We start from the raw sequence: 14,790 nt of genomic DNA, 5'->3' as shown, positions 1-14,790 counted from the left end.
TAAAAATAGGTAAATGAAGTTGGCCTCAGCAGACTTTATGCAAACATTTTTATACCAACTTCTTCTACCAAGGTATTATAAAGGCAATATAAAAAAACTGTAATTAATAAAAATAATAGATCCTCATTAGCTGTACGCAATACTAAAATTGATTATATTATAAATATAACTATATTTAAATCAATAACATTATGAAAAAAAATCAGAACTACTAATAAAATTAAAATAAATATAATTTGTGTAATATAATATAATATAATATGTAATACAAAAAAAACTGTTGTTAATTAGTTGTGACCAGTCTATTTAAAAAAGCAGTGTGATTATTTACTATAACGATAATTTTAGTTTTAGAAATTACCTGTATAAATACTAGATATAGCTGTCAAAAATTAAAAACAACACTTCAATATAATATCAAACAAGTCGTTGTGAATTGTATCATAGTAAATAGTTTAATATATGCAACTGAGAAATCATTAGGTTTTCACTTTAATGTATGAAACATTTTATTCTTACAAAAAGCAAAAAGTTGTTTTAAGTTTTATATAACTTTGTAAAATGTAAAAATTAGTAACTAAGTACAAAATCTGATAAAAGTACAGGCATAATATCAATACTTCAAATTTACTATACATGAAGGTTAACAAAAAAAATGTATTTTAAGTTTTCTTGGCTTTTCAGAGAACGGAGCTTTTTAAGTGAATATTCCATAACATCGCAGAATGACATCGATAACACTACAGAGAGATTTTTAGATTATATTCTGTGAATAGGTATGCTAAAGTTAGGTACTTTTGTTATTTGTATTAGTATATGTGTTATTAGAGTTAGGATATTTATATGCATTAAAAAATGGTAAAATATGCATTTTATTTTTAAAAATATGCAAATTATCTAAAAACATTAATATTTTAAATTATATCAATCATAAAATCGCAAATAACTCAACAAAGTATTTCATCACCAGTTTTGCAAACTTTACTAGATAATTCTTCAACAGCCAACCGGTGTTCTTAATTTATCATTTACACTTTGAACTTTGGGCATTCTTACAAATGGTTTATACCTAAATAAATGTTACATTATTATGCGTCTACACGACTAACACTTTTTTTAACCACTGCATAGTTAGGTAACAAGCCTACATCAATACAAAATCTTATTTTTACTCGTTATAACCGACCATGTCAGTTTATAAATACTATATATTTTACAATATGAAAGAAAAAAATTGTTCTATTTAATTCAGTATGAGCCAAATATAACTGAAAAGCAATGTACTTGTACTAAAGGAAAAAATATGCTAATATATGCATAGAAATCCTAGCCCTGAATAAATTGATAAATTATCATATTATTATAATTTTGGTTATTTTTCCGTTGATATATTTTTCGTTTTTTTCCGTATTTTTACCTATCTATCCGATCAATTTATGACTTCGGTGTCGGTAAGAAATTCTGTTATTATTATATTATATTGCTATAAAATAATTTTATTAAAATGTACTTATCTATAATTTATAACCTATACCTACTAGTTATCAATATATTATCTTATACTATTTTAAATAAACTTAATGTATTTATAACTGCAGTGTTAAATAGTGTAATATTGACATTTTAGGAATCGTTTAACTGCACTCAACCAGATCGTTCCCATATACCTAATTTATGAATAATATTTAGTTGACAATATTGTAAGGAAAAAACGTAAATACATAATTTTATATTATTATTTTCAAAAAAATTGTTTATTAATATTATGAAAAAATGAACATATATTTATTTCAAACTTTTCTCATTAGACAGCTCATTATATTGCCATACCGAACACTTACGTTTAACAACAAAATCCGCTGAGTAAAACTACAGCAAATATTGCTCTTCAAATAAATCTGCTTACGTTTTAATTATTATTTTTAAATTATAAATAGGTAATATATAATATACAATTATTATTAAAAAAAAAAAGTTTATAGCTATTACAATTACAAATTATACTAAAACCGGCCGTCGAACTATATTCGTGAATCGTGATGATCGGAACGAGTGCAAATATTTTCTTTTTCGAATCAGAGTGAAATTCTACAAAAATAAGTACAATTTATCCTATCATATCCGTAATTGTTTTGCAGAGAATCGTGGAGCCGGTGAATATCTCATTTGGTGGAAATTGTTAAGTCTCAGAGAAAACTTGTTTCGCCCACTCAAAACCTATATATTGTACAATAAAGCGACTTCCCGGTTTCGTTTCCATTGAATTTTTTTAAATGTTTCATTAATTATTTTAAGCACTAGAACCAGTGTGTGGGTATACAAACCCACAATATTAAAAAAAAAAAAAAAAAAAATGGTCTTACGATATTACCTAATTATTACAGTGACTATATAGTGATCACAATATCGGCAAGGATATCGTTGCAGTAGATACCTACTCAAATATAATATTGTACAATTATTTAATTTTAGAGAATAATATGGTGAGTTTAAAACGACCAAGCGATTACAATATTATATTATTATAATTGGTATAGGTACCATACATTATTTTAATAATACGCATAAATGTGACCCCGTGACGATGACGTTACGTTTCGCAATACACACCTACCCGCCAGTTTCTCGACACCAAAAACAGCTCCTATTATTGAGTGGCCAACTCTTTTGGACTTCACATCGCGCGATGTTTATTTGAATGTTATCAACACACGCAAAAATTGCGCAGATGACGCGATGGTGTGCTAATCAATAAAACACATTTTATTACATATTTACATGTGGTGCGTGTCATATTTATAGGTTTTATTTTTACTATAGGAAAACAACGTTTTGAAATCGGTTCATGATGATAATAACACGATAATATGCAGAGGGTTCACGTTAGTGATGCGGGGGTATTACCGTAAAAAAATGTCCGATAGGTTTTACGAGTAAATTTACTGGTAAATTTTTTATAGGTTTCCTTAAATATTTTTGTTTACTAAATTTTAATAACCAGTTGATATCAATATTATTACCTATATTGCTTATCTTTGCCATTATAAATATATGAACATGAACACTCATATATTGTAAATCATTCTATTATATTGTCGGGGCCAAATAGGATAGTATTGTATATTGTGAACAATCCGTACTATACGATATAAAATTGTGTTCATTTTGACGTGAAAAGGTACGTTGAATTGAGCTTACAAAATAATATAATTTATAGACAATAATATTGTGTGATTGTAACGTCGAACGGTACCATGTGCACAATCCATTATAGCTGTGAGTCCATGACGCTAAGTCTAAAAGTATATAATGCGACAGAGTCTCCCGAGCGACGTTTGATCTAAATGGTGGTCTACCCACGATTATTCACTGCGTGAAAATTTACATACCACGGTGAAATATTCTGGGGTAAAATTTCACCAGGGATAATTTACCCGGGGGTAGTAAAATTGTACTCGTTACTTTTTTTTTTCTTCTATTTTCTTAATTACCGAAGTAATTAATTAGTAACGATATGCGTGAACAATAATTATTATATTGTTTTAAACAAATTATGTCTTTTAAATGCATATTGATGTAAATAATTGATTATATATAAATTACCGAGACGTCCGTTAATATAGATTTTCCTATAGAAAGCCCCTTTCTACAAAACCGCACAATAACCTTGCAACCATACACAATTATTTTACAAGAACCTTTTGCTACGGATAAAACGGAGTCATGAAGTATTTATGTTTCGAGTAATTTCTAAGCATGTTAATAGATAGGTACCTAAATCCTATATTTAGTTACCTACCTATGTCCTATAGGTGTAATATTATACTTACATTTTATAATAATAATTATTTTTTCATATAAAAAATCGACAAAAAAACCAATACTGGAAACCAATTAGGCGTAAGTATAGTTAATTTACGAATAGATTTTGTACATAGTGACACAAATAATTCGTTTATGGACTCGGTTGAAGTTTGTTCGTATACATAGATATACCTACCTACACTATAGTCTCCGCGCGCATCTTAAATTAACTTTTCGAGGTCTTCGCAGTGCACCGCGAGCTTAAAAAATCATTCATAGATAAATTATTGTGATCGGGAACAATACTAATTTATAACACGATATTATATAGGTATAGATAGGTAGTCATGGTTACACATGGTTGAAAACAATTCATCGCGGTCGCGGTGTTCTGCAAATCGGAGAATAAAATATTGTTGAAAATATATCTACGCTATCGCACGATAAAATTATGGCTGGTGCCTACCTAAATAATAATAACAATAATAATACGCGCACATTATATCGATATTTTAATCTATCGTTACGCGCGTGGTGCCAGAGGTTAAACCGCGGTATATTAGGTATAGATACGAATCGTTACAATAGTCACAACGAATGTAGGTTAATTCACAGCACCGCAAGGGTCAATAACTATTTTAATAGGTTCACGGACGAATGTGTTCAATGGAACGAAGGTAAAAAACATCATCTATACGATCTTCCGTCCTCCCTATATCTAAATATAGTTGAGTTTTCCTTTCTTATTGTTTCTTGTGGTCGAATGGACAAATCCGCGCGCGTGCAGTATACCTATAAATAATACTTTATGGCCCGTTTCACGATCGCAGTGTACAACTGTCGTGGTTAGCACTACCGTGATAGTAAACGCGGCTAGATTGTGTGATAGAGCTGTCGTACTACCATGACAGAAATTATCGACTTCATGACATTTACTGCCGTCACAAACGGGCCCTAATTATAACAACAGCAAGCTGTTTCAGTATCGAACCAAGAGAGTTGCACCTTACACTCTAGATGGTGCATTAGAGAGGTAAAAATGAAAAATTACCCGTAATTATCAATGACGTCGAGTATAAAAGAAACAAAAAAAAGGTGGGCAAGTGTGAATTGGGTGTCACTCTGCTGTACAGTAGGTTACAAGTCGCGGGTCACTGTAATGGATGATATTAAATTTGAATTCAATGATATAATATCATTGTATAAGAAAACGATTCTAAGCGAAGACGGTCAGCCTATGATATTACTAAGTATATTTGATGACATTATTATGAATTCAGTAATTTATATATAACCTATTTACGTAGAACCTTGTTTTAAATTTTCAATCCTTAGATAAAAGTTGAACATTTTATAAATTTTTAACTACAAAATAATTATTAAATTTTAAATTTGATAAATGTTGTCAAAATTTTAACTTTAAATGCTTATAAAAAAATTGTGCCTATGTATTTTAAAAATTGTTCAACTGCTATTATAACAATATATCAGGAGCCTTGTATTAAAATTTTACTTTTTTTGGCCCAACAAATACAATTTGATTGATAATATTGTAGAAAAAAAACTAAAAAAAATAAGTAGGTATAAATATTCAGTGAAATTTTCATGTATCTACAGTTAAACGTTTTTGAATTACAACAAAATAAGAAAATCACTACATGAGAAATCATATAACATAACATTGATATTTTAACGTTAAATTTAGGATCTAAAAAAACCTTGTTTAAGGGGTGTGGGGGGGACAAAGCCTTCCGCCCTTTCACAAGTTTCTTTACTCTACAAACTGATTGCAACCCTAACATTATAGCCCAATTTACGCCACTGTTCAATATAAATATATATATCTATACTTACCTACTTAGACACTTAGTAATACAGGCCAACAACCAGCCTTAGTTTGGAATCGTTATTCAGTGATTTATAAATCACGATTTTATAATATATAATAATTTTTATGATATAGCATTGAATTCAAATTTAACACATACATTACGATTACATATACATTGACTCTCAATGACGACAGGCAAACACCCTTAAACTGTACAACAAAAAAGCGGTTATACCTACTTCCCCCATTTTTCTGTTTTTGTTATTTTTATAATTTTTTTTATGATCGACGACTTGATTAAACAACCTCGATCGGTTATCGTTAAAAAATCATAAATATTTTCATATTAAATTCTATGCCCACGCAAATTAGGTCGCCTATTTTTTGTACGATAAAATAACATCTGCTATAGTTGCCATATAACGAGAAAAGTGAATAATAAACGAGTAGGGCATAATCTAAAATTATAATTTTGTTTTCCAACCATAGTTTTACATATTTTCCAATTAATATCAAGACAATCGATAATCGTTTATGTTCAAGTATCGGGTGATGTCTAATAATTATTATTATCTCAACAAATTGGATTTAGATCAATTAAAAAGCGTGTACGTAGGTACGCGTGTATATGTAATAACTCATATTATGTATGTACATATTTCTTTGACGTTGGTCTGACGGTGATGGCTTATTGTAATCAATAATGTAATTAATTGCAACCGCGACGTTTAAAAAAAAAACAGATTTTCAATTGATTTCATGTACCCGCGCTTACCACTACAGAGTGCACAATAATATTGACTTTTAAATTTTAATTAAAACGTGGGTTATACAATAGGTACCGCGGTGCAAGTAGGTACCTATAATACCACAATACAACGTCCGTATACGCGGTTTATGTGTGGGGTTGGCGCCGGGGAGGGGAAGTACTTAATTGCATAAATTAAAATTTGCGATTTTTTTTTTCTTCCACTCCACGTGTCTTTTTATTGTTTTGTACATTCGTTTGAATAAAATATTAATTCAAAATAAAATTCAAATGAACAATATTGTAATATCATAATATCCTATTATACAATATTATGATGTTTGTGAATATCGTTATCATAATGACATAATATGTATATTATATTATAATATATTATATTGTATGTAATGTGCATTCAAAAATAAGTGTTACTGCGCAGTGGAGGTGCAGTGGAGGTGTATACAAGTACAACGTGAAAAGTAGATAAATAAACAAGCCCAACAATACAAGAAAAATTGTATGATGAATATTCTGCACGATATTGAATACCTACGCGGAATATCTCTTATACATGTGTAAAAGGTGTAACATAAAGACCTGACAAATGAAATAACTTTTGTTCTAAATCAATGTTTAAACATTTTTTTATTGTTATTATTTATATGTTTAGTTTATATAGACACGCTCGCTCTACAAGTGTGATATACAATTTTCATGTTTATTTTTAAATACTAAAAATTATGTAAATCTAACTATAAAAAAAATTGTATTTGTCAAAACGTTTATTTCAGTCAAGTAGTTTATTTTTACAATATTTTAAAATATGTATCATTATTTTTTATTTTTTTTTTAATGAGGTAATTAATTCAAATCTTAATTGATCTTAATCTACTTTTTTCAAAATATCAATTTTGTTAATTTTCAGACATAACTATAAATCTTAAATAATTTATTGTACATATTATAATTTTCATAATCTTTTTCATACGGTTTACTTAGGTATATCAATTTTAATTTTCCGTTTGTCTGGTCTTTCTGTTCCGTCTTGTATTACCTGAGTATAGGTATATGAAAATATTATATTATAATCGTCATTTCGTCTTCGACATTGTGTGCAATGATAATATCGTATCGAGTATAATATAATTCGCATTGCATCACGTGATGTACCTACGGGCTACGACTATAAAACTGTGATAGTTTCGAATTTCGATGTTATTTGCGCGTACAGATGCAATTATATTATACGCGTACAAAAATGTGTTAACGAGATTACGCAATTATTATAATAATATAATATTATTATTATTTAAAAGAATCAAAACACAACGATTTCATTTAATGACTGGAATCAAATATTATACGAGTTATTCGTCATATAATATTCATTTAGCCACGTGGACGAGCATTCAATAGTAGCTGCTGGTATGCGTTACGATCACAATAATTATTTATTATTGATTACGCGCAACACCAAAAATTATAAATATTTGATTGAAACTTAAAGTGACAATAATGAACGACGTGCAATGGGCTATACATAATATTATTATGTAACTTAATTTTAGCTAAATTGATATAAGTATAGGTACATGCAGATACGATGATTGCAGGTTGCTGATCAGTGTGCAATTATTGAGATATCATCTCATCAATACATTAAGATAGTACACCTTACACAATATTGACAAAGCTGGTCACTAACATGTTGCAATATAATTTAAGTTAGGTTAAAAAGTTAAGTTACTTTTAACTAAGTTACATAACGAGTTAGGTATACCTATTTGTTTTTTTTAAATATAACCTACTTATAATTTAACGAGTTAAATTGTTTTCCGTGATGTCTATTGTTACTAATCGATTAATCAATTATAATAATAGTACGTTATATTATATTATTATTTAAGAGAATGAAAACACAACAATTTCATTTAATGACTGAAATCAAATAATATTATACTTACGTCACTTCTGTTTAGCCACGTGGTCGATCATTCAATTTAGGAGCCTGTTGGTATGCGTTTAATTATCAAAACGATTAAAACTTATTATTATTTACGCACAATGCCTAAAATTATTTTATCTCACCCAAACATATTATATTCATTTCAAATCTGTCTACCAGACCCAAGAGACGTCGCGTTGGTGCCGTGGTCTCTTAAAAATTAACCAAAACAATTTATAGCTTTAGTTAATAATAGGTTCTATCATTGGTCTACCTTTCAGTTATTTTTCCATCAGTTAGGTTCTTTAATTTTTTTGTTTTTGTGTATTCATATAATTTTATCAAATTTGCTTATCGTACTTTGGCATATATTTGTAAATTTGCAATTAAAAAATAATTGAACTGATTTTTTTTCAATGTTCTGTTACATTTTTTCTATTGAACTAGTAACGTTTGAAAAATGTTACGTAACTTAAATGTTCTACATCAATTTAACTGAACGAGTTAAATAGTTAACTTGCCCAGCCTTCCAGTTACACCTTATATAAATGTATAATTAGTCGTTTTTTTTTTTTTGAAAACAAAGATTATAATCAAAGGTTATTAATAATCGAACAATAATTCAATCAACAAATAAACTATTTAATTTTACGACGTCTTAACCGGTTTTTTATTAATTTTTTTATTTTATTTCCTTGAAACTAATTTTGAGGGATTTCAATATAAATAATTACTCATTATTTATAATTATCAATTTATAATATAATGCCCCATTTGTGTTTGATTTAACATAGTATTGCAGCGATTGTTTTAAGTGCTCGATAATTAATATTTCCTGGGCCAAACATTAACTAATAACATATACGACAGAATAAGCTAAGCCTCTGCCTACATGTAATTCCCGATTATCGACCAAAACGTCTGATGATTAATTTATCATGTTACGGTTAAATACGTCTATTTGATGTGGCTGATGATCTTTTCATAATCATTACTCATGGTTCATACAGTTACACTAAACCCGATGGTTTTCTTGTTTTCATTTAAGCATCCATAAACGAGTCGATTAATGATGCTTCACACTATGTTTGTCCGTATAAATTATGTAATTAATAGAGCAGCTGCACTCGTGTGTGTTTAACCGCCGTTGCACAATACCTACAGCATTATTGGAGATTACTGCAACGACTGCAGCGCCATCCTCTCACTCAGATTTTTATTTTAATCTAGTGTAATGGTGTACAATTTTTTAATATTATGAAAAAAAAATACGATCAAGTAATTCCCTCACTATTTACTTGAAATAAAGATTATCATCTCTAGATGGCTTCTTTTTTTCACATCACATTAATGGTCATACATTGTTGTGGAATGGGAAAAAGGGTTAGTCATGGCTTTTCCATACCTATTACACATACAATTTTTAAAAATCAAGAATATTATTGTAGAGTACCTACCATTTTGTTTGCCATACTAACTTACTTTACTCTTCGATTAAATCCTAATGATTAGAACGTCGTTTCACACAAACCAATTAAATTCTATTCGAAATAAATTAACCACGCATAAACCATCAGAACTGGGGAAATGTGACTTCATGCACTAGAAAAGTTATGACTAATTATATGTTTTCCTATATAAAATCAATAGGCTTATTTATGAAGGTAAAATACATGATAATAATATACCATACATTCTGCAAATACACAGTCAAACACTTATAGCAAACTATTGTTGAATTGAAACTCTCAGCCACTCTCTTCATTAAGAAATATATATCTACCTACCTGTGATTTTAAATTGATAATTATATATATATTTAAAACCGTACTTAAATTTTTATAAGATATTTAAAATAAAAATAATTTTTAATGCATATATTTTAAATTATGCATGCATGTTTGGTGCACAAACGTCCTAACCCTACAGTTATGTGTACCAAAATAAAAAAAAAAATGGCAACACGATGTATGCAAACCTATAAATTGGGCATTTCTTATATAAATAAAAACAGTGATAGACGAGCCTCCGTGTTAACCGTATAGTCAAGTATATACGATAGAATAATAAGATAGATTGTCATATAGTATTATGTTGTTTATCTGTTGGTCAAATATTTGACACGCACATACGCACCGTCATATGTACCGATTAAAAATTAAACGGTTTGATAATTTTTTTTTTTTTTTCAAAGCGAGACGATATATTATTTTGACAACCACATAATATCCTACTGTGAGCAGTGTGAACACACTATAGTCTATATATGTTTATATTGCACCACCCAATATAATGTAACTAACGAGTATCTAACGTGTACGTACCTATATACGCGTATCATATGTGGCCTTGTTGTCATGCCTATAATAATATGACCACACAATGATAATAATAATTTGTGTAATTTTTATTTCACTAAACGTTTATTCTCGGCCGTATAATATATTATATTTCTCCTCCGACTCGTGAATCATGTCAATGGTATTTTATATACACATCACACAGGCATAGGCGCCCGCAGAAATTTGTTTAGGTGGGGGAGTCAAGTTTGTTCATACAGTACTAGCTTGGCCTTTAAAAGGATTTTTCTTTTAATAGTTACAGTTTTTTTTAGCTTACTAACTTTCAATTTGTAATACAATAATTTATTAATTTATCATAATTTGACCAAAATTCCAAAAGCCAAGGGGGCAAGTGCTCCAGCTTGTCCCTCTCACCGGGTATCTATGTCATAGGTATAAAGCTTGAGATCGAATTTAAAAATCATCCAAGGAAGTAAAAGTATAATAAATAAATTGAAAAAAATTGAAATCGATAGTATTTTAATTAAAATAATAATCGTTTTCAAAGTTGTATATACAAATCGATTTAAAATTTAAAAAAAAATTAATTATAGATTAATACTCAACTATAGCTGACAAAATCTTTGATATTGTACATTTGTACATCGGTTGGTAATAATTAATAAATACCTAATAACTAATATTTCGTTTTCTGAGACCAATTTCATAGCCTCGTGTAACGACGAATATGCAGAACGCACGAATGACGACAGGTTTCTTGTAGTTGGAAATTGGAGTGAAGAATATCATGAAAAGACATATGACCTAACCTATGAAGAGTGAACATATTGCGGAATATTATATGAATTAAACATTATAATAATAATTATATATTATTATTTGTTATAATATTATAATTATATAGTAAAGTTTATTGCTATTACCTATCCCTATTATTTAATTATCTTAAACGATATATTTTTCTTCACATTTGGACTTTAAAGATTGCAAAACACTTTAATTATCATATACATTTAAAATTTATTTTATGAGTAAATGCATACATTTCAAAACATATATTATATTTTATTATAATAGGTTAATGATGGAAACAAAAGTTAATAATCTATATAATATATGTTATCAATAAATTGTCAGTATCCTATAAAAATAAGTGATTAATTTATAAAAAATCATTCTTGCTTACTATTCACTAGTTTATTTATATAACATTTAACTACTTTCTTCAATATAATTGAACTGACTACCGAGTACCTATAGGTAAAAATTTATTAATTATAAAATTTGTATTGTTACTTTTTGTTTTTATTAGTCCTTTGAAAAGTGTATGGTGCATAGAAATTTCTATTATAAATATTCAGTGACAATTTCGTGTATTTACCTTAATTTTTTTAAGAGTTACACCAAAAATTAAAATAAATTTTGCGTAAAAATCACCGTTTTTTCTTAATTTGTTTTGGAAAACTACAGTGAATTTTTAATTTTGATCTCCCCAATGCAGCAACTAAATTCACTTTCTCGCCAAAGATACTAAATCGAAGCAATTTTTCAACTACTTATCGTGTACCTAGACACAAAAAAAAAAATACTCTACATATTGTAAAATCAATACATTCATCGCTTTGCTCAGAATCTAAAAGTATTTAAATACAAGTATTCGAATACTTAACAAGACTGGCACTAGGCTCCCGTAAACATTATTTTGCCGTCTCTTTATGTCCCATCTTAGCAGTGATTTTGTGTAGGACTGTATATCGCGATCAGATTAAATACAATAATTCCTCCGTAAAAATACCACCACAATAAATACCTGGTTTTGATTATATTTTGTCGTTCTCTTTATCCATAAATAACGTATCTCATTGTACCTCTATCGGCTAAATATTTTCATAATAAAACTTGTCATTTTAACACTTCCGTATTGAACATTAATATGCACATATTATGTTAAATGAGCAATGAGCTATAATAATATATTATGTATCGTCATAAAACTGATGGAATGTGCAAACTGTATATATGGGTCAGGCATACTATATAGGCAACTTAAAATACTTCAATAATCAGTTGTTTTGACGAACGTGTATTATTTTGTCCGTAATATAATATTTAGGGCTCCGATGTTTGTACGCTAAGAATCAATAAAATATGTGCATTGATACATAGTATTCATTGAATAAATATTAAATACACAGTGTAAATATGTTATTATTATAATTATTTTTAAAAATTAAAATATAATATTATGCATTAATAATGAAATAAAAATCAAAAAATGCATAATTTTTTCAAAAATTCCAGTCATGCAAAAATATGCATTATATTTCTTATTATTATTATTTAAACATAATGCTTTATTTTTTAATTTAACTTTAAATATTAATATTAAATGCAAAATAAAAATTGTTATCAAATCTATAAGGATAGTATGATTCAAAATATTATATAGATGGTCATGAGGGTGCGCGAAGAGTGAAGACTCTTTATTATAAAACTACACGTCTGTTTATAATTTAAATTTTTTTTTAAATTTATTAACAACATATGCGATTATAATATTTATAGAATCTTTAAACAAGTAAAATCGCTTGAAATTTGTAAAATATGCACAACATACATCTTTATAATTGAGCTGTACGTTATGAAATGAAATTGCGTCGAATTAGATTTTGAATATTATGCATATTATAATGTAAATTTTTTTGTTGTACCTACATCCACCACTGCTAAATCCACTCCCCCCTCCCCCTCACCATAATATCTAACACTGTTATTATATATTATCGCTGTTTTGTGTGTTTCCGGTAACGCAGTTCAGCGTAGGAGGAACGAGAAGAACTCGCGAAAGTATGACGCCGACTCGCTGCCCAGCTACACGATCGTCACTGGACTGCCCACGTACGACGAGGCAGTGGAGCGCATGAACGGTGGCCACAACTACGGCGGCGCATCGTCCACCCGCGACAACAAGCCGCCATCCAAGCACGTGTCCGTGTCCGTGGTTCACATCAGGGACGACGTCCCGACGCCACCGAAGCCCGACCCCAAGTTCGGGCTGGTGTCGCACAGCCTGTTCGTGCACGACGACGGGTGCAGCCACTGCCTGTCCGTCCAGGAGCTGTTGGAGACCTACAACGTGCGATAGGCCTGCTGCACGTACGCCCGCCACCCCGCCCTCCGCCCTACACACCCAACCCCATCCACGCCAATCGCGCCGCCCAATGTAATAATTTATTTTGTTATTGTTGTTGCTGATAGAAAATGTCATCACGCGATGCGACGTGTTAGACGCGTGACGTACATGCGCTGTAGCCTACGATTTTCCGCCCATTTCTCGTCGATTTTCAGTACAGTTCGCACGCCTAGAGTATACAAGTGCAATATATCATAGGTATATTGTTGTCATGTCATATGTACCATATAGTCTAAAAGCCGTGTCCAGACCTGTATAAAGCTGATGACGTATTATATAAAGACGTAAGCCACTTTAGTGGCCACGTACTAGCCACACCTACAACACTATTGAGATTGCTTTATAATAATATTATATGATTTTGTGCTCTGAGGACGTTTCTCTTTCCGTTGTGCGGTGTACTTTCGTCGAACGAATCTTTTCCCTCCCAATAACCATCATAGACTGCTGCAGCGGTAGCATTGTCTTAGGGAGTGGTCGATCCCGCATCGGTTCCACCGAACAGCCGATATTCCCTTTCGCCAAATGGGTATTCCAACGAGATTCTAGTCCGATCGGTTACCGTTCGAATTTAGCACTTCTGGACACCTCTACAGGTCATCAAGTCTGGTGGCAGCTATAGTCAAGCACGCTGAATATTTTCTTCGCATCGTCTTAAAAATAACATTTAGCATTTTTTTAATCAAAATTGTGGTAGCAATCTACATTTATAAATTATATATAGTTTATATTTATCAGACTTTTTATTGCTTCAAATCAAACTTACACTTAACTTTATGAACAAATTAGAAAACTTCAAATAGATGCGATATGGGAACCAAGTGAATTAACCAATACCCGTCGGAGACACGATAAATAATTATATGATAAACAAAAAGGCAGTGAGTTCTGATGAATTAAAGTGCGCTGCGTCAGTTTATTGCTCGATTAAAGTTCATGATAGGTATAGAGTTTTTCATAATCAGT

The 14,790-nt window shown here is 29.9% G+C and overlaps 1 protein-coding gene across 1 annotated transcript in view; it reads left to right on the top strand.

Moving 5' to 3' along the window:
• Positions 1-14,097, top strand: part of LOC132935222 (uncharacterized) — an 80,561-nt gene extending 66,464 nt beyond the window's left edge. Inside the window, exon 3 of the mRNA XM_061001700.1 lies at positions 13,445-14,097. Coding sequence (XP_060857683.1) covers positions 13,445-13,776 — 332 coding nt within the window. The 3' untranslated portion in view covers positions 13,777-14,097. The remainder of the gene's footprint in view (positions 1-13,444) is intronic.
• The last annotated feature ends 693 nt before the right edge of the window (positions 14,098-14,790 follow it).

This window comes from Metopolophium dirhodum, chromosome 1, assembly GCF_019925205.1.
Source record: "Metopolophium dirhodum isolate CAU chromosome 1, ASM1992520v1, whole genome shotgun sequence".
NCBI classification, from domain to species: domain Eukaryota; kingdom Metazoa; phylum Arthropoda; class Insecta; order Hemiptera; family Aphididae; genus Metopolophium; species Metopolophium dirhodum.
This window is presented reverse-complemented; position numbering and strand designations above follow the sequence as displayed.